The 21,501-nt window shown below is 42.7% G+C and overlaps 1 protein-coding gene across 1 annotated transcript in view; it reads right to left on the bottom strand.

The window, feature by feature from the left end:
* LOC122920027 (mucin-5AC-like) overlaps positions 1–19,476 on the bottom strand; it is a 207,562-nt gene extending 188,086 nt beyond the window's left edge. Inside the window, exons 1-2 of the mRNA XM_044269237.1 lie at positions 19,404–19,476; positions 16,585–16,665 (exon numbers count right to left, since the gene is read on the bottom strand). Coding sequence (XP_044125172.1) covers positions 16,585–16,665; positions 19,404–19,476 — 154 coding nt within the window. The remainder of the gene's footprint in view (positions 1–16,584; positions 16,666–19,403) is intronic.
* Between the last annotated feature and the right edge of the window lie 2,025 nt (positions 19,477–21,501).

Here is a 21,501-nt window from a genome sequence, read left to right on the forward strand (position 1 = left end):
AAACCACTAAATTATGAAATTGCTAAATTGGGAATTGTACTTCAACCCAGAACAAAAAATGTGCTTTGACGGACACTAAATATCTTGCCCAGCAACAACAGTACAGCGGTGGGTAACGAGAGATTTAGAGGGATTTAAATTTGAGGCCTAGTATTTAGGCGCTGGGTCACCGGTATGGATTTAGTGACAGAATTAGACTTGGAAATGCACAGAAGCGTGTGTGTGAAGTTATTCTGAATGACCCTATGTGCACCTTCAATATTATATACCCTTTTAGGGATAGATTTCAAATAGCTCTGATATAGCAGAAACCACTAAATTATGAAATTGCTAAATTGGGAATTGTACTTCAACCCAGAACAAAAAATGTGCTTTGACGGACACTAAATATCTTGCCCAGCAACAACAGTACAGTGGTGGGTAACGAGAGATTTAGAGGGATTTAAATTTGAGGCCTAGTATTTAGGCGCTGGGTCACCGGTATGGATTTAGTGACAGAATTAGACTTGGAAATGCACAGAAGCGTGTGTGTGAAGTTATTCTGAATGACCCTATGTGCACCTTCAATATTATATACCCTTTTAGGGATAGATTTCAAATAGCTCTGATATAGCAGAAACCACTAAATTATGAAATTGCTAAATTGGGAATTGTACTTCAACCCAGAACAAAAAATGTGCTTTGACGGACACTAAATATCTTGCCCAGCAACAACAGTACAGCGGTGGGTAACGAGAGATTTAGAGGGATTTAAATTTGAGGCCTAGTATTTAGGCGCTGGGTGACAGGTATGGGTTTAGTGACAGAATTAGACTTGGAAATACACAGTAGCGGGTGTGTGTGAAGTTATTCTGAATGACCCAATGTGCACCTTGAATATTATATACCCTTTTAGGGATAGATTTCAAATAGCTCTGATATAGCAGAAACCACTAAATTATGAAATTGCTAAATTGGGAATTGTATTTCAACCCAGAACAAGAAATGTGCTTGAACGGACACTAAATAACTCGCCCAGCTACAGCACTAGGGACAGATTTAGCTGGATATAAATTTGAGGCCTAGTATTTAGGCGCTGGGTGACCGGTATGGATTTAGTGACAGAATTAGACTGGGATATGGCCAAAAAATGAACAGACTATTGCTGGTTAAATGCACTTGGTGTGACAGCTTCACCCTGATGTAGGCTTTAGCCAAAAAACAACCACACCATTGAGGGTTAAATGCACTTGGTGACAGGCGCAGCTTGCCCCTGATTTTGTATATGGCCAAAAAATCAACAGACTATTGCTGGTTAAATGCACTTGGTGTGACAGCTTCACCCTGATGTAGGCTTTAGCCAAAAAACAACCACACCATTGAGGGTTAAATGCACTTGGTGACAGGCGCAGCTTGCCCCTGATTTTGTATATGGCCAAAAAATGAACAGACTATTGCTGGTTAAATGCACTTGGTGTGACAGCTTCACCCTGATGTAGGCTTTAGCCAAAAAACAACCACACCATTGAGGGTTAAATGCACTTGGTGACAGGCGCAGCTTGCCCCTGATTTTGTATATGGCCAAAAAATGAACAGACTATTGCTGGTTAAATGCACTTGGTGTCACAGCTTCACCCTGATGTAGGCTTTAGCCAAAAAACAACCACACCATTGAGGGTTAAATGCACTTGGTCGCAGCTTGTGCTGGCGCACCACAAGACACAAAATGGCCGCCGATCACCCCAGAAAAATGAGACTGACAAACGGTCTGTGCAGCCTAAAAACAGTGAGCAATTGAGGATCAGCAGCTCAATGATCCACAGCTGCAGATCGATCAGTTAATCAAGTCCTTTGGAGGAGTTAATCTGCCTAATCTCGCCCTACTGTCGCAGCCGCAACCTCTCCCTACGCTAATCAGAGCAGAGTGACGGGCGGCGCTATGTGACTCCAGCTTAAATAGAGGCTGGGTCACATGGTGCTCTGGCCAATCACAGCCATGCCAATAGTAGGCATGGCTGTGATGGCCTCTTGGGGCAAGTAGTATGACGCTTGTTGATTGGCTGCTTTGCAGCCTTTCAAAAAGCGCCAAGAAAGCGTCACAAAAGCGCGAAGAAAGCGACGAACACCGAACCCGAACCCGGACTTTTACGAAAATGTCCGGGTTCGGGTCCGTGTCACGGACACCCCAAAATTCGGTACGAACCCGAACTATACAGTTCGAGTTCGCTCATCCCTACTTTCAATTACAATTCATTATTGTATTTTGTGTTGTTACCCACTGTACTTAGAGTACTTAACCAATGTTATATTTAGTTTTATTAAGTTATCTATGTTGTAATTTCCATGTAATTTATCCTGTAACTCCTCATCTTCTGTAAGCTCACATCCTGTGTCCTTCATTTTTTCCCTGTTTGTTGCACCTCTATTACATCTGGCGAGAGGATTTTCCTTTGACCTCTATCATCATTTCTCAAAGCACATTAAAAAAATTACCTAAAGGCATATCCATTGCATCTCTGTTACTGGAATTCTACATGCAACTAGTATTGCTAGGAGAACGACTATAGCGAGATCACTATTTTCCATTGTTTGAGAGATTGCCACTCACACTCATCAAAAACTTTTCTTATATACATCAGTGGCAGAATACATTTATTATTGATTTCAATAGTATCTGTGTAAGCCATTTTAATCTTAAGCCTCATAGTTGCAGGTAGTCAAAGTTTTATTAGGTAACTATATCGTTATAAAGTTCTTTGGGTGTTCAATAAAGCGCAGTACATGCAATTCCCACCCATCTATGTTCCACAATAAAGTGCCTCTTTGTAAGAGCAGAGGGGCATTACTTTGGCATCTATGGATTACTATTGGAGGGCCACTGCAGGGGATATATATATATATATTTATTTATTTATAAAGAAAAGGTTGGCAGCACCGACAATTAATCAAAAGAAAGAAAAGGGTCATAGGCTAATAGCCCAAAATGTATAAATTGAAAAATGGACAGCACTCCAAGGGCTATAAAACAATGAAAAATGCAATCACCATGTGGAACAATACAGCAGCGATATTACGGCTCATCCATGGAGCTTACGAAAGGCTCTATGGATGAGTCAAAACGTTGCTGCTGCTGTATTGTTCCACATGGGTGAATACATTTTTCATTGTTTTATAGCCCTTGGAGTGCTGTCTATTTTTCCATAAATATATATATATATATATATATATATATATATATATAAAGACATCTGATATGCAGTATTCAACTCACTCCTACTCTCAGTCTTTTCTCATGTTGGTATGCCCCTTCCAGTAATATGTTAGATCTGTGTATCTAGGATGCTGCTGCCTTCCCCTGCCAACTGCATAAGATGCGCTTTGTTATCTACAGCCTGTGAGATCTGGCTTCCTTGGGTGGTCACAACTCTTCATACATCTGCTGTGTACAACCTCATGCATCTATTTTAAACACTGAGAAAATGGAGAGGAAGAGCAGAGAGAGCTGACACAGCCAGGAGCACAGTTCTGGCAGATATGTCAGATTCAGCAACACCAGCAGCTAGAGGATGAACTTGCACACATTGCAGAAGCAAAATAGTAGGAAAATTGTTAATGAAGGCTTATTTAGATACTTTGTTGTACTAAGTTGCATTTAGGAATCAAATGAAACAGCAGAGAGGATAAAAAATTCTGTACTTATTGATTTTCTAATATATGCTTTTCGTGGTTAGAGCTCTCCTTTAGTTATGCAGAAAGTTTAAATACCCTTCGTCCCTTCAAATGGGGAGCTCACTCAATATGGATTTATGTTAATAGGAGTAGTGTTGAGCGCAAAATTTTTACTGTGAATATCGGCACTTCAAGAATTTGCAAAAAATATTAAATATATTGCTATATAGTGATGGACGAACATCGGCAGGAATGATTCGCAAACGCGATCAAATGTTCGCGAACCGCAAGTTTGCAGCGGGCCCCATTTACTTTAATGACCGATGAACCTAAAAAACCTTCAGGTCATATTTGCAGCCACCAAATACTTACAAGAAGTGCACAAATCGTCCCACAACATGGACAATGACCTACCAGAGTGGGATCAATGCAAAAATTCCCCGCAAAAATAAGTATTTTAATCAGGGGCCATTTATATGCGTCTTAAAGCGAAATTTTCTGAAATGTTCCCGGCTGGATCCTAGATTTTTTTTCTATTTTAGGCCACGGGAGTACAGGCCCTAAAAATTAGGCATTCACCTGACAGAAAACATCAAGTGATTATGTGGCTATAAGTATATTAGACGGTCATTGGATATCAATTTTACTGCAGGCCAGTGGAGTACAGGCCCCAAACATTATGCATTCACCGTACAGAAAACATCAAGTGATTATGTGGCTGGAGGTATATTAGATGGTCAATGGATATCAATTTTACTGCAGGCCAGTGGACTACAGGCCCCAAAAATTATTCATTCACCGTACAGAAAATAACCATTTATAATGTGGCTGGAAGTACATTAGGCGGTCACCCAGTTGCAATTAATTGTCCCAATGGCGTTTGTCCCTCTGTATAGCTGCGGTATCTCAGCAGAACCGCACACAAATGCTGCAGTATACAAATGCACTATATAGAAATTGTATTCTAAGTATGTATATCACACACCTGCCTCAATCAGATTTTTTGGCGGGCAACTGTTATTTCACACCAGTTGCAATTAGTTGTTCAAATGGTGTTTTTCCCTCTGTATAGCTGCGGTATCTCAACAGAACCGTACACCAATTCTGCACAATACAAATGCACTATATAGAAATTATATTATAGGTATATCACACCCCTGCCTCAATCTGATTTTTTGGGGGGCAACTGGTATACACACCAGTTGCAATTAGTTGTTCCAATGGAGTTTGTCCCTCTGTATAGCTGCGATATCTCAGCAGCATCGCACACAAATGCTGCACAATACAAATGCACTATATAGAAATTATATTATAGATATTTCACACCCCTGCCTCAATCAGATTTTTTGGGGGACAACTGGCAGATCACAATAGTTCCAATTAGTTGTTCCAATAGTGTTTGTACCTCTGTATAGCTGCAGTATCGAATCAGAACCGCACACAGCTGCTGCACAATACAAATGCACTATAATATACTTTCTATGTTAGAAAGTATATTATAAGTATATTACACCCCTCAGTATGTCACACCTATCGATAGCACACCTATACCAGTCCTTAAAACGACTTTTGTGGCCCTATTAGCTAGCGTTTGGTGTCTCTATACTTTCTAACAGTCTGTCCCTGCTCCACACAGCAACCTCCCCCTACACTGGCAAAAAACAGAATGTAAAATGGTGGCCAGATTGGGTTTATTTATAGGGTAGGGGGTATGTCCATGTGCTGAAAATTCTCATTGGCTGTCCTGTCCCACCTGATGGATGTGTCATGGGTCAAAGTTCTGCACAATGCAAAGAATATGGTGCTGGTGGACATCGCCATATGTTCGCCTGTTCGGCGAACAGCGAATGAGCAAAGTTCGCTGCGAAACGTCGGGCGAAACGCAAGGCCATCTCTATTACTATATCTTTGTAATAGCAAATATTCTAGATTTTTTTTATCATTAGATAAACCTATATTCTTTTCTCACTTATTGTATATACAGTTGTAAGAAAAAGTATGTGAACCCTTTGGAATTATATGGATTTCTTGACAAGAATATGGTGCCGGTGGACATCGCCATATGTTTGCCTGTTCGGCGAACAGCGAATGAGCAAAGTGTGTGAACCCTTTGGAATGATATGGATTTCTGCACAAATTGGTCATAAAATGTGATCTGATCTTCATCAATAGACAATCACAGTCTGCTCAAACTAATAACACACAAAGAATTAAATGTTACCATGTTTTTATTGAACACACCATGTAAACATTCATAATGCAGGTGGAAAAAGTATGTGAACCCCTAGACTAATGACATCTCCAAGAGCTAGATGATGTGAGGTGTCAGCCAACTGGAGTCCAATCAATGCGATGAGATTGGAGGTGTTGGTCACAGCTGCCCTGCCCTATAAAAAACACACACCAGTTCTGGGTTTGCTTTTCACAAGAAGTATTGCCTGATGTGAATGATGCCTTGCACAAAAGAGCTCTCAGAAGACCTACGGTTAAGAATTGTTGACTTGCATAAAGATGGAAAGGGTTATAAAAGTATCTCCAAAAGCCTTGTTGTTCATCAGTCCATGGTAAGACAAAATTGTCTATAAATGGAGAAAGTTCAGCACTGCTGCTACTCTCCCTAGGAGTCGCCGTCCTGTAAAGATGACTGCAAGAGCACAGCGCAGACTAGAGTGTCAGCTAAAAACGTACAAAAGCCTCCCTGTTAGCAAATCTACGATACGTAAAACACTAAACAAGAATGGATTTCATGGGAGGATACCACAGTTTACAGTTTGCACAAGAGCACCTGGATGTTCCACAGCAGTACTGGCAAAATAATCTGTGGACAGATGAAACCAAAGTTGAGTTGTTTGAAAGAAACACACCACAGTATGTGTGGAGAAAAAGAGGCACAGCACACCAACATCAAAACCTCATCCCAACTGTGAAGTATGGTGGTGGGGGTCATCATATTTTGGTGCTGCTTTGCTGTATCAGGGCCTGGACGGATTGCTATCATCCAAAGTTTTTCAAGTTTATCAAGGCATTTTTCAGGAGAACTTAAGGCCATCTGTCCACCAGCTGAAGCTTAACAGAAGATGAGTGTTGCAACAGGACAACGACCCAAACATAGAAGTAAATCAACAACAGAATGGCTTAAACAGAAGAAAATATGCCTTCTGGAGTGGCCCAGTCAGAGTCCTGACCTCAACCTGATTGAGATGCTGTGGCATGACCTCAAGAAAGCGATTCACACCAGACATCCTAAGAATATTGCTGAACTGAAACAGTTCTGTAAAGAGGAATGGTTTAGGAATTACTCCTGACCGTTGTGCACGTCTGATCTGCAACTACAGGAAACGTTTGGTTGAAGTTATTGCTGCCAAAGGAGGTTCAACCGTTTATTAAATCCAAGGGTTTATAGACTTTTTTCACCTGCACTGTGAATGTTTACATGGTTTGTTCAATAAAAACATGGTAACATTTAATTATTTGTGTGTTATTAGTTTAAGCAGACTGTGATTGTCTATTGTTGTGACTTAGATGAAGATCAGATCACATTTTATGACCAATTTGTGCAGAAATTCATATAATTCCAAAGGGTTCACATACTCTTTCTTGCAACTGTACGTACGTCATATTAACCGTTCTGCGGTGCATTTAAATTGTTCTACAGTTTCTTTTGCGGTGTATTAGTGTAAAAAAAAAAGGACATCTTATTTGCCGTTTTGCGTTTACATTGTACTACTCACTTTTTTGGGGGTGTTTTAATAGTCTAAAAAGTATGTATTATTTTCCATTCTGCGGTGCAGTTACCTTGTACTGCAACCTTTCTTGGGGTGTATAAGTGTAAAAAAAAAGTACATCTTATTTGCCGTTATGCGGTGCAGTTACTTTGTGCTCCAGACTTTTTTGGGGTGGATAAGTGTAAAAAAAGTAAATCTTATATGGCGTTCTGCGGTGCAGTTACTTTGTAATCCAGCCTTTTTTGGGGTGTATAAGTGTAAAAAAAGTACATCTTATTTGCCGTTCTGCGGTGCAGTTACCTTGTACTACAGCCTTTTTGGGGGTGTATAAGTGTAAACAAACGTACATCTTATTTGCCGTTCTGCAGTGCAGTTAAATTGTTCTACAGCCTTTTTTGGGGTGTATAAGTGTAAAAAAAAAAATATGTATTATTTGCCGTTCTGTAGTGCAGTTACTTTGTACTACAGCCTTTTTTGCGGTGTATAAGTGTAAAAAAAAAAAATATGTATTATTTGCCGTTCTGTAGTGCAGTTACTTTGTACTACAGCCTTTTTTGCGGTGTATAAGTGTAAAAAAAAGTATATCTTATTTGCCGTTCTGCATGCAGTTACCTTGTACTACAGCCTTTTTTGGGGTGTATAAGTGTAGAAAAGTACCGTATTTTTCGCCCCATAAGACGCACTTTCTTATGGGGTAAATGCTGCCAGTTTTACATTGCAGGCTGCAATGTATCAGCAGGGATGGAGGAGGGGCTGGAGGCAATTCGTGGCGGGGGCCAGTGTAGTCACTGTACTCTTACACCAGGCTAAGGCTATATATGTGTCATCCACAGATATCCCCCATAACAGTGTCCCTGTGTACAGTAAATAGTGACCCTAATAAGAGTGTGTGTTGGCAACTGGTGTTAAAATCGCTGTGGGGCCCGCTGCAGTCACTGTACTCTAATACACCGGGCCCTGCATACACAAGTATTCAGATGTAAACTGTAGGCAATTGATATGTTAACTGTAGGCAATCCATATTTAAACTACAAGGTAGCGCAATCCACGTACCTTAGTACTCACTATTGAACGCCCGTACTTGCAGGCAAGCTGGTCAGTCAATCACTTCCTCACGGCGCATGTTCCGTCCACTTTATTAATGAAGCAGGCGGAGCATGCGCCGTGAGGAAGTGTGTGACCGGCTAGCCTGCCTGCAAGTATGGGTGTTCAATAGTGAGTACTAAGGTACGCAGATTGCGCTACCTTGTAGTTTAAATATGGATTGCCTACAGTTAACATATCAATTGCCTACAGTTTACATCTGAATACTTGTGTATGCAGGGCCCAGTGTATTAGAGTACAGTGACTGCAGCGGGCCCCACAGCGATTTTAACACCAGTTGCCGACACACACTCTTATTAGGGTCACTATTTACTGTACACAGGGACACTGTTATGGGGGATATCTGTGGATGACACATATATAGCCTTAGATGCTATATATGTGTCATCCACAGATGACCCCATAACAATGCCAGCCACAGATCCCCCCCATAACAGTGCCATCCACAGATCCTCCATAAGTGCCATCCACAGATCCTCCCTCATAACAATGCCATCCACAGATCCCCCCCCCCCATAACAGTGCAATCCACAGATCCCCCATAACAGAGTGTCCTCCACAGATCCATAACAGTGTGTAATCCACAGATCCCCCAAAATAGTGTCATCCACAGACCACCATTAGTTCAAAACCCACCGAAAGCACACCTTTTGGTTAAAACATTTTTTTTCTAATTTTCTTCCTCGAAAACCTAGGTGCGTCTTATGGGCAGGTATGTCTTATAGGGCAAAAAATACGGCACATCTTATTTGCCGTTCTGCGGTGCACTTACTTTGTACTACAGCCTTTTTTGGGATGTATAAGCGTAAAAAATGTGCATCTTATTTACCGCTCTGTGGTGCAGTTATTTTGTACTTCAGACTTTTTGGGGGGTATTATTTTAATTTAATTATTTTATTATACAGTATGTCAGACAGACAGGGGACAGACCCTTCAAAGGCAATAGGCAGTGGCCAAAATATTTCTGTCGCAGGCAGCAGAAGAAGTGGGTGTAGCAGCAGTAGTCGCAGCGAGAGGCCTGAGCTCCGGTGTCATCTAGCTGTCGTGTCTTGAGCAGCAAGATGGTTGACTCAATCTTCTACATTGTTGCAAGTGACACTGGACACCCCCAGCCAAGAGTCAGTGGGTTCTTCAGACAAAACTTTTCAGCAAGGACGGGGTTACTAGAGGACAGTTAGCAGCTATTGCCCAGCCAAGATCTGGAGGAGAGGTGCACCGCTTTCTCCGATAGGCAGGCAATGAGTGATGCGAGTCGCGTGGGAGCTGATGTTGCGAGCAGTCAGGCTCCTGGCCCTAAGACCATTGAGGGGGACATCAGTGATGTGCAGACACTAGCGGATGATGATGAAGCCATTCACACTTAGGAGCTGGGTGAAGAAGGGGCTGAATCATCATCAGGAGAAGAGGGTGGCAGCTTGCGCATGAGGCAGCAGCTGATCCAGCAAGGTGGTAGCATGTGGCCAGGAGTCAGCTGTTTGTTAGGCCGCCGAAGGTAAGGTGAACATGGCCATTTTCCGAATTTGTGGGCAGAAGGTGAAGCGTAAGCAGGGTGCCAATTTTGGCACCACCACCCTGCGTCAACACATGCAGCATCACCATAAAGTGACCTTGGAGAACCATGGCTCCGATGTGGTGGTCCAACCTGCCGCAACAACCACATCACCGAGTGGCACGCACCCAATTTTATGCAGTCAAGGCTCCACCACTTCAGCCGAAGGGAGATGTCTGTCCTTCCCACTATCTGCTGGTTTTGATGCTCCTGCTCCTCATCCTACTCCTCGGCAGTCATTCCGTCAGCAATCGATCACCGAAGTGATTGCCAAGAGACAACAGTATGTGTGCACTCATATAACGGTGCAGAAGCTAAACGTGCTCCTGGCCAAGTTGCAGGTGCTGCAGTCCCTTCCTTTCCAAGTGGTGGACTCTGCACTTTTCAGAGAACTGATGGCTTGTGCCGAGCCAAGGTGGAGAGTCCCAAGCTGTCCCAAGTCCCAAACTTTTATTAAGGGTTCCCAGTTCTGTTCCGCGGCCCCACAAAAAAATATAGAGCATTTTGTATTTTTGCCGGCAATTGCAGACAAGAATAAGCATTTCTATCCCAGGGCCAGCCATGTGCAGTCCGCAAAATACGGAACGCACATGGTCAGTATTCATGTTTTGCGGATCTGCAATTTGTACTCCTAGACTGACTGTAAGGTTATGTTAAGCACACTGCCAGAGTTTACACTGTGTAGTCCACGACAGTGCACATCAGCTGAAGTTGAACTACTAGCATCAGCCAGTTGCAATGACAGAAGATCATGTGAAGGTAAACTAGCTTCCTTCCCTGTTAGGGTACAGCCACAGGGTCAGAATTCTGCATGCGGTTTTGGAAGCCAAAACCATAATAAAATCAGAAATGGAAAGAAAGTGTATAGCACATATACAGAAACAGAAACCTTGCTCTGTGGCAGTACTTTAATCAAATTTATTTAAAAAGTTAAAAAAAAATTGGATTCTAGCAAATCCAAAATATTTGCAATTTGTTTCCAATGAATCACTCAAAATGGTAGCCAGCATTTTACCAGTCAGAAGAGAGAGCAGTGCAATGTGTTTTTAAACAGGCCATTTGTTACCATCTATTTACCCATAGGCATATACACTACTTACAAAAAGTTAGGGATATTTGGTTTGTGGGTGAAATTTCAGGATGTGACCTTCTCTAAACTTTTGAATGAACTTGCTTAATTGTTCAATGTTTTAGTACTTTTTGCACAACTTGCTGTTCTCTAACAAGGAGCTTAACAGCAAAATTCACAACAGGTATTTGATCCATGAATCGCACAATAAATTTCCTAGTTCAATTAGAATTGTTATTTAAACAGTCCTCCTTATTATGCTGTTCACATTTTGACATCATGAGACCAAGACGACGCCTAGCAAGTAATCAACAGGCCACATCCCACACCGATGACTGCTTCATTGTGAACAATGCCCTGCGGAACCGGATGATTAATGCCACACAACCTCAGGCACATTTAATGGAGGAGAGAGGCACCAGAGTGTCACTTCAGACCATTAAAAACTGTTCATATCAGCGTGGTCTGCGTGCTGGACGACCAGCAAGAGTACCTGACCACACCACCAAGCATCGTCTTGCATGGTCCAGGGAGCATTTACGCTGGACAAAGGACCAGTGGGCCTCAGTGCTGTTCACTGATGAAATTTGGTTTGCTCTGAGCTGAAATGATGGGCGCCAACCAGGGTCGTTGCTAGGGTCTCAAAAGATCCGGGGCTCAAGCCCCAATGCATATTTGCCATATTCTTGAAATGTCCCCTCCCCCCCCCCCCCATACTCATGCCTTAGCACTAGAAACAGATTATACTTTTTAGCCATTTCCGACTGAGATCCATTTTTTAGACAGAAACAAAGTATTGCATGCAGGACTTTTTTTTCCACCTTAAAAAAAAAATAGATCTCTGATAGAAATGGCTAAAACGGATGCACAATGTTCATAATGGATGCACAGGGTCCATTTTTTTTTTACAGGATCAGTTTTTTTTTTCTGTTCTTCAGAATGGATCAGAACGGAAAATAAAAAGTGATGTGAATCCAGCGTTAGGATAGCTGTCTCTTTCAACTCTCCTATACACATACATACTAGCCGAGAGTGCATGGGTTTATGGTGGATAACAATTAAATAAATCCAGTGAATGATCCATGACAATACTATACTTCCAACCTTTGTACATGCTTCTTCTTTTTATTTATTTTTTTTAATCAGTTTTTGTGTTATTATATTATGAGATTCAAAATGTTTTTTCTTTTTCTTTTGATGGAGCTGTATGAGGCTTATTTTTTTGTATTATGAGCTGTTTTCATTCTGGGGTACCTGCAACTTTTTGATCACTTTTTCTGTGTTGTTGGTGGGGACAGATGGGATATGACCCTTTCTAGCATTCACCATACATTATAAATAAGACATTTATTTTGTAAAATAAAGGCTTGAGTGATATGTGCCCACAGTCACGTCACAGGGCACTGATGGCCGTGACAGAGGGAGCCCCCTCCCTCTGTTTAACTGGACAAATGTGTTCACATACAACCCCTTAACGCTTATGATGTACAGTTCCGTCTTATAGTTTTTAAGGGGTTAATGGCTAGGATCTGTTGGCTGTCATTTGGGGTCTTAGAAGGAGTGTTTCATCTAGAGGCTTTCTGGGGGATTTTTATTTGGGGGTATGCTTGTAGATAAAGGTTACCACAGGCAATCATTTACTCCAGGCCCCTTCCATAACTTATTGGAGTGATCTTGGAATTATTGGGGACCACAAATCAGCTTTACATTGGTGTATATATTTATTAGACTTAGTAGAATATAATGTAAGTCTGCTTTTTGGTCCCAGATACTGTAATTCCAAAATTATTTCAATCTAGCATGGAGGGAAAGTGGAGTGAATGACATTTGCCTGTAGGAATCAATCTCCCCACCTTTCGAAAAATAAAGTGAGTGTAGCCTGCATTGTGTCCACAACTTTCCCCTGGAATGTGCAGTAGCTGTCCTGCTGCCGGTGCCCTCATCCACCCCCTCCCCACACATCCCAACCACCACATTCCCAAGAACACAGATGTAGAACTTACACTGTGGCTGGCTTTTTTCATGGTGTGACAGAGCCGGCCAGCGCTTCCGCGAGCTCTCTGTCAGCATGCAGGAGGAGGCTCTGATTAGTGGAGCAGCAGCAATGAGAGAAGCCCGCTGACTGCTCCTCCACCAATCAGCGTTGGTATTGCAGAAGAGAGGGAGGGAGATAAGCACTGCTTGTCTCCTTCTCTCTGCAAAGTTTTAATGTATCACACTGAGCCCTGCAACTGCCATAACATTCGGGGCCCTGGATAAAACATCCGGGGCTCAAGCCCCGAATGTTTTGACCTGGTAATGCCGCTGGCACCAACGATGTTGGAGACATCAGGGAGAGCACTGTGCATCAGCCACTGTTGCCACCAGACGAGCCTTGGTGGTGGTGGTATTACAATGTGGGCAGGTGTGTCTAGTCAATGCAAAGCTGCCCTACACTTTGCGAATGGTACAGTGACAAGCCCATACTACTTGAATAACAAGAATCCAGTCATTGTCCCTCTGCCTTAACAGCACAGGCCTAATTTCATCTTCATCGGGGACAGTGCGCCAGCTCATCGAGGTCTCATCATTAGGGAATGGATGCTGGAGACTGGGGGATCTCAAATGGAGTGGCCTGCACTTTCTCCAGACCTGAATCCCATTGAAAACCTGTGGGATCAGCTGAGTTGCCATGTAGAGGCTCTTAACTCTGTACCCCTGAACCTCAATGACCTGAGGACCGCCCTTCAAGAAGAGTAGGATGTCATGCCTCAGCAGACCATAACTTATACAGCATGATATGTTGTTGTCAAGCTGTAATTGATGCTCAAGTTATTGAAACATTGACTTTTTGTGGGAGTATGGACCTAGATCTACATATATCTGAGTAAATCTGGACTATGTGCATGATGTCATCTACAATATGAGTCATCTAACTGGGTTTATCAGGTGGCAACAAAATTATCCTGTTTATTATTTAATACTGGCTGCATCTTTTGGTAACTAACCAATTATATATATATATTGTATTTAATTGATTCTTTTTTTATTAAAGATAGCCCATTTATTACCACCCCCCACCACCTAAATAACCTGAATGAGGGGAAGGGCGTTGGAATGTATTGAGAGTAAGGCCGAATGCACACGGCCGTGTTTCACAGCAACCAATGACGCCGCGCGCTCCTGCTCTCAGCAGAAATCTAGCCCGTGGTTCCACGGACCGCTCATGGCCGTGAAACACGGCCGCGTGCATTCAACCTAATAATAAGGAAAGTCAGGAATAGGTATGGGAGCAGAGTGCACTCACCTTTAGGGTGCATCTCTGGGTTAAGGCAGGAACACTATAGGGACATAGCCCCCAATGTCCGACCCCTGCATTCCTTCCTTGTATGATAAGCATCAGTCGTTGTTCCACTTCCAGTGGACTTGTATCTAAGTTTTGTTGTTGTTTTTTGTTTTGGTGTGTAATAGGAATTAAGTATTATAGCTGATCCTATTAACGTATATTTAATAAAACCTTAGTTTTAATTATTAATGGCCTCTGTTCACATTTGGCAGAAAAGCAATAGATTTTTTGCCACTCAATTAAATGCAAAAGAATTTGCAGTATATTAGGGAACGTTCAGGTTTCCTGATGTAGTTTTGGAAGCTAAAATGAGGAGTGTAATGTGAGTTTCATAGCAAATCTGCAGAAAAATACATGTCAAAGCAAAATATGTGGCAGAAATTCCTCTGTGAATATCCTCCTTCCCCCTTAAAGGGACATTCCCATCACATACAATGGGGGCATATTGTTAGGATATGCCCCCTTGTCTGATAGTTACCAACAGCGAGAACGGAGCGGGGAGAACTGTGGCTGGAGGTCATGGAAGCCTGTTGTGATATGCTCTAATTTCGTGTGGAGGTACAGTTTTATTTTCATGGATTCATATGGAACCTGTGAGTAAAACAATGGCAGTTCCATTGAGTGCTATATATTGTCTTTGAGGTAATTCTTCTAGGAGAGAATACAGTTCTTTTCTGAGACACCAGTGCTTCATTATATGGGACTGTGGGCACTCTGTATGCCACAAAACAGTCTCTGTGCATGCAGCTTTGCCGTGTACATGAGGGCTTGAAGTGACTTATGATGCAAAGCTACTTTTGAGGAAAGTATTAGCAGTGTTGTATTTTTTCAGTTGAATACTGGACTATCCCCAAGAAAAGATATTGCAAAACTCAATTAACCACTAGAGCTCACATCTGATTGCTTAGGATTTGGCCAAAATCACTACAATATGATGTAACATCATACATGTGGCAAGGCCCTGTATGATGTTATATACAATCAGTGCATGGCCCTATTCCAGACCTTCATGACCAATTCTCCCAAAGACTGTGGTTGGTTTTTGCTGCCAAGACACAATCCTCACCCTCATTCTGCTAAACCACTAATTATGTGCCTGTGGAGGCAGGCAGTGCTCCCAGATACTATACTACAAAGTAATAGTGCCTGAGGATAGTGATATAGTTGAAAGCAAGGATCCCTACATTTTTCATACCCTACACGAGACACCTAATGTATTTTTTGCTTTTTAAGATACACCTGATAAGACGCACCTAGGTTTTAGAAGAGGAAAATCTGAAAAATATATTTTTCTTCAAACCCCCAAATTAGACCCCCAATCTTAAACAGACCTCGGATCAGGCCCCATATTAGACATCAAACATAAGATAAGATCCCTATATCAGACCTCAGTTCAGACCCCCATATCAGACCTCAGATCAGACCCCCATATCAGACCCCCATATCAGACTTCAGATCAGACCCCTATATCAGACCTCAGGGTAGGCCCCGCTATATCAAACCTCAGATCAGGCCCCCATATCAGACCTCAGATCAGACCCCCATATAAGACCTCAAGGTAGACCCCCTATATCAGAACTCAGGGTAGACCCCCAATATAGGACCTCTGATCAGATGAAAACATTTCTAAATAGACTTACCTCTCCAGACAGCACACTTCACTCACCACTCCCTGGTCTTCTTTGGGTCCACACTACACTGTGACCTGACGTCGCACAGCATGGGTCAAGCAGGTTATAGTGTGCCCCCTACATCCTGACAGTCAGGACAGTGTAGCACAGGCCCGGAGAAGACCAGGCAGTTGTGAGTTCAGCCAGTACTTCACTCACTGCTCCCCACACCTACTGCATACTAGTATGTGCTTCCATATAGAAGCGCTCACTAGTATTGGCTTTATAGGAGACACTGCCATTTGTCCTCCCCTTTTGGGGAATTTTTTTTTAAAATTCATTACATTTAATTTTCAAAGCAGACGTTATAATTAAGACCCCCGGTTGCGTATCTAAAACTTACCTGTTGCTTCAGGTGACTTTTCAGAATAAGCTGATATGTTTGTGTACATGAGAAATAATACTACATCTGACCATAATATTACTTGTATTTTGATTTGTGTTCTATGGTTTCACTGGGTTTTCATCTAATGAGGAATATAACTATATCTTACCATTAGACGACTTCTGTGATGCATTTTTTTTAACAGTTTTCTCAGCGGAAGACTTCTGGGTGGGAGACTTTCCGTAAATTCCTGGAATAGAGTAATTTTTCCAGTGTCAGTTAAAAAGATTAGGCATGCTCATGATTTTGTTTTAGCTGCTGAAGTTTGCAGGTTATTATAATTGCAATTATTATTATTTCATGGGCCTGGGCTGCACAGTACTAATGGAGAACTGCAATAATACACCAGCCTGGTCTATGAAAGCCAAAAACAGTTGGTACTGGCTGGTGAGTCACAGTAGAGCATTTGATCCTGACATCCTATATGAAGGTGAACCTTGCTTCGGACTGCTTTTCCTGAGGGGAACTCCTAACCAAAGTTTTTCCTGGAATGACTGGAGTAGCTCAGGACCACCTACTGGAAATTTTCTGCGCTGTGAGCTGAATAATGCTTTGGAAATACTACTGTTATTATGACCAGACACTGAGGGTGCCAACTTGAAGTTCTGCACCATCTTATATATGTGAGATGTTCTTGGAGCCTGTTAATGCGCAACCAACATGCTGTGTGCCCTCTTTGAGAGACTATAACCAATACACTGAGTGCCCTTTTGAGAGACTGTTACGTTGTAATAGTAAGTGCCGAGCTCTGTAACTTTAAAAGACTTTAGAACCACAAAGCATTGTGCCAGAGTAAAGATATTCTAGTTACTGACAAATCTCCACCCATTACAGCCACCTTCACCTCTAAAGCTTAAAGTTGGCATCAAGCTGCACTTTCAGAAAAATGCATTGACCCACTGATGTTGCCACTTGCCACATCTGTATATCATTTAAAAATTCAGGGTGGCAAACCTTACAGGCTCTAACTCTAATTGTCAATTATCCTTGAGCTACTGGGTAGAGACTAGCTGCTATTATGTCTCCCATATACAGCATGCATAGAGAAAAGGAAATCCTGCTCTCCAATATCACTGTAGCACAGTTTAAGAGGCAGCAGTAGCATGGAGTACAATATCCAGTGATATGAGGTCACTCTATGGCAGGTACTGTTTTTGGGGTACTGTGTTTTCAACAGTAAATCTGTGCCATTGTGTACAGTGCCATCTGTGGTAGACGTTGTATATGAGGTACATTCTGTTAGATACTGTGTATCACACATGAGTAATAGGGCTGATGTAGAGGTGATTAAGCCCTCTACTGCATCTCCAGAATGCTGTGATTTCATATGAGCTTTTTATGTTGGATTCCATGCAAATAGATAATATTTTCATATACACTAAACAAAAATATAAACGCAACACTTTCGGTTTTGCTCCCATTTTGCGTGAGCTGAACTCAAAGATCTGAAACATTTTCTACATACACGAAAGACCCATTACTCTCAAATATTGTTCACAAATCTGTCTAAATCTGTGTTAGTGAGCACTGCTCCTTTGCCGAGATAATCCATCCCACCTCACAGGTGTGGCATATCAAAGTGCTGATTAGACAGCATGAATATTGCACAGGTCTTCCTTAGACTGCCCACAATAAAAGGCCACTCTGAAATGTGCCATTTGATCACACAGCACAATGCCACAGATGTCGTAACGTTTGAGGGAGTGTGCAATTGGCATGCTGACTGCAGAAATGTCTACCAGAACTGTTGCCCGTGCAATGAATGTTCATTTCTCGACCATAAGCCATCAGCTCATACAAAATGGGAGCAAAACCGAAAGTGTTGCGTTTATATTTTTGTTCAGTGTATATGGAATCTAATGGAGATTTTACAGCAGTGCACAGAACCCATGTGGCTCCTTGAGTCAGTGCATGAACCAGAGCATATGTGCAAAATGTTATAGCTGATATAAGGGTGGTAAATAAACTAACTCATAGTTGTAGCCTGCATGGAAGATTGTCAGCACCTCCACTGGTATCAGCTTGCTTCCAGCTACACCAACACAACAACACCTCCATTGTTAATTTCACTTCTATGGGACTGCCAGAGATAGGACATAGTGCTGTTCTTAGCGGTCCCCTAGGCAGTGAACAGATTGGTGGTTACACTACATCATTTCATTCCTGTAGTTGGAGAAGAGAGGAAACGATAGAGCTCAGTGTGAGATCTTCATTTGCATTACATTTCAATTTGATAGAGTTTCCTCACCTTCTACGGTTTGATGAAGCATCACAAATGAAGAGTCTAAAGATATGTTCACACTTGGCAGATATGCAGTAGATTTTTCACCAAGTGCAAAACCTCTGCAGCATATTAGGGTACAGCCACACATTCAGGTTTTCTGATACCGTTTTGGAAGCCAAAACCAGGAGACAATTTAAAAAAGAGGAAACATAATATCTGTTCTTTATACTTTCATTTTTTGACTCACTCCTTCTTTTAGCTTCCAAAACTTCATCAGGAAACCTGACCCTGTGGCTGAACTCTTATCGTACCAGCAAAGTGGATGAAATGTTAACAAATGTCATTCATACACTGTGAAAAGAATAATCGGGGTCTGTGGCACCGGATTTTAAATCTACAGAAAGTCAAATCTTCTAGTTGATTTTCATAGCACATTTCACCCGTTGTAATGTAATGCGACTATCGTGGTCAATCTACAGAAAAATCCATGACCAAGCCTGGATGTTCTATCAAAGCAAAATCTATGGAAGAAATTCCTCAACAAAAAATCTTGTTGTGGAAATCCTTACCCCTTACCTGTTCCTTAGGTCTTACTCTTAAGTTTGAATTAGACTTGTATTTATAACCAAATAGATAACCTGCTGTCAATCCATTCTGTACCATTATAAGATAGATGGCATATTGAAATAATGAATTATATTTACCAATTGGGCTGCAAGAACAGAGAATCCATGCCCAAATCCAGAGCAGTGCTTGATCTTTCCCAAGTAGGTTCATAGTTGCAAGTGCAAAGCTCCCTAGTTAGACCAGTTTATATTGCCTAGGACTTGGCGGTGTCCCAGACTACAAATACTGATGGCACATCCCAGTTTCCTAAAGTTTTAACATATCCAATATATTACATCCTTTAACCCTTTAGTCTTAAGCAAATAGAAGAGTAATATGTCAGTCACACTACACCATCCATTGAATTCCTGACAATATTTGTCTAATGTAAAACAATCTTCCATAAAGACCTCATTCCCTTACGTCCTACCAGCAGCACAGATGGGGTTAACTGCCCCTGTGGACTGGTAGGACCGGCGGAATTTTAATGAGCCCAAGAACCAATAAACGATCTTCAGCTCCCTGAAAAGGAGGAGATCACCCCCCAGCCCACCGTGTTTTTTTCTGTCCTCTGGACAGGTGGACTGGCGTATCGCTCCCCCTCAGGGAGCTGAAGAGTGCTTAGGGGCTCTTTTTTTCCTTAAGCTAAAGCATCGCTTTTTTACTGCTTTCAGTGCCTTTATTTTAGGCCTGATCGCGGCGATTTTTTTGTCGCTGGGGTACCGTCGGGGAAGGGGGTGTCCCCTCCCCTCTTCTTTCATCTCAGCATGCGGTGTCCCGTCTCTCCAACCGCATGTGTGCGGCGCTATGGGCGCCGCCATCTTCCGGAAGTGACGCGCACTGGGTGCGCTACGTCACTTCCGGTTTTCCGGAGTGATGCGGTGAGGTTGTAAAACTCACCATTTCTATTAACTGTCTCCTTATAAAAGACATCCTGGGATCCAGGATTAATCTAGGGAGACATTTAGAACAGCTGAGCCATTATAGGCTCTGTTATTTTGCTGGGCTAATTACGATCAAGGAACCGCCCAAGGGGCGGGGCTTCCTCCTTTAAAGCACCCAAGAGCCTGTCAGTCAGTGCTCTGGTTGCGTCGCTTTCACAAGTTAGCTCCAGAGTTCCCTGTGCCTTGAGATATTTCATATTGCTTGGCTTGGGGTTTGTTGTTCCTCTTTTTCACAGCTCTAATTTCTTCTAGTGCTGGTGGGCCCCCTTAAGGTCTTGTTTCTCCACCTCCAGGTATTGTAGGTGTTATGACCTGTTTTTTTTCTTTCCAATTACAGACTATGGCTTCCCCTAAGGATCCGGATCAGCGAAAGGCTGGGGCCAAGAGGAAGCATTTGGCGTGTTACGAATGTAACACACCCTTAGATGACGGCTGTCCTTACTCCAGATGTGAGAATTGTCGCACGGCATCCACGGAACCCACGATGCAGGAGATGTTCCAGTGGACAAAAACATACGTGGATGATTCCATTAAGGGAGTGGTACGGCTGCTTAATGAGAAGCTACCAGGTCCCTCTCAGACTCCCATGGAGGTGGTCGCACCGGTCGAAAGACCTACCCCCTGTTCTGTGGGGTCTTCTTCCGAGGAAGAAGAATTTACTTCTTGCTTTTTCCCTCCAGAAAAGACGCAGAAGTTACTCAAGTCCATCAGGTCGGGGGACCAGGATGTTGACATGGGGGAGTCTTCCGATCCCGCCGGACGGACACAGCGTGTCTTTAGAGCGGATGAGACCCTCCTCTCTGTGATGCGCACAGAGTGGAGACAGCCTGAGAAAGGTCCAGTACTCACCAGAAAATTCAAACTTATGTACCCGATGGCTAAACCCTTGGTGGAATCATGGGGTTCCGTTCCCAAGGTGGACATGGCTATAGCCAAGTTGTCCCGGCGCACTCTAGTTCCTGCAGACGATGGGTCTAGTCTGCAGGACCCTCTAGACCGGAGGGCAGAGTGCACCCTTAGAAGGAGTTACGCGGCGGCTGCTGCCTCCGCATCAACTTCAATTGCGGCCACGGAGGTAGCCGCCTATTTACGCTCCAGGCTCAACCAAATCCAGACGGACGTGGATCAGAGCGTGTCAAGAGATGACATCCTGGCAGCCTTCAAGTCAGCCAATCTGGCTATGGACTTTCTGGTCGATTCCACCCAGATGCAGTTGAAGCTGGCCGCCAAAACTATGGCCCTAGTTTCAGCT

The sequence above is a fragment of the Bufo gargarizans genome, chromosome 10, assembly GCF_014858855.1.
Source record: "Bufo gargarizans isolate SCDJY-AF-19 chromosome 10, ASM1485885v1, whole genome shotgun sequence".
NCBI classification, from domain to species: Eukaryota; Metazoa; Chordata; class Amphibia; order Anura; family Bufonidae; genus Bufo; species Bufo gargarizans.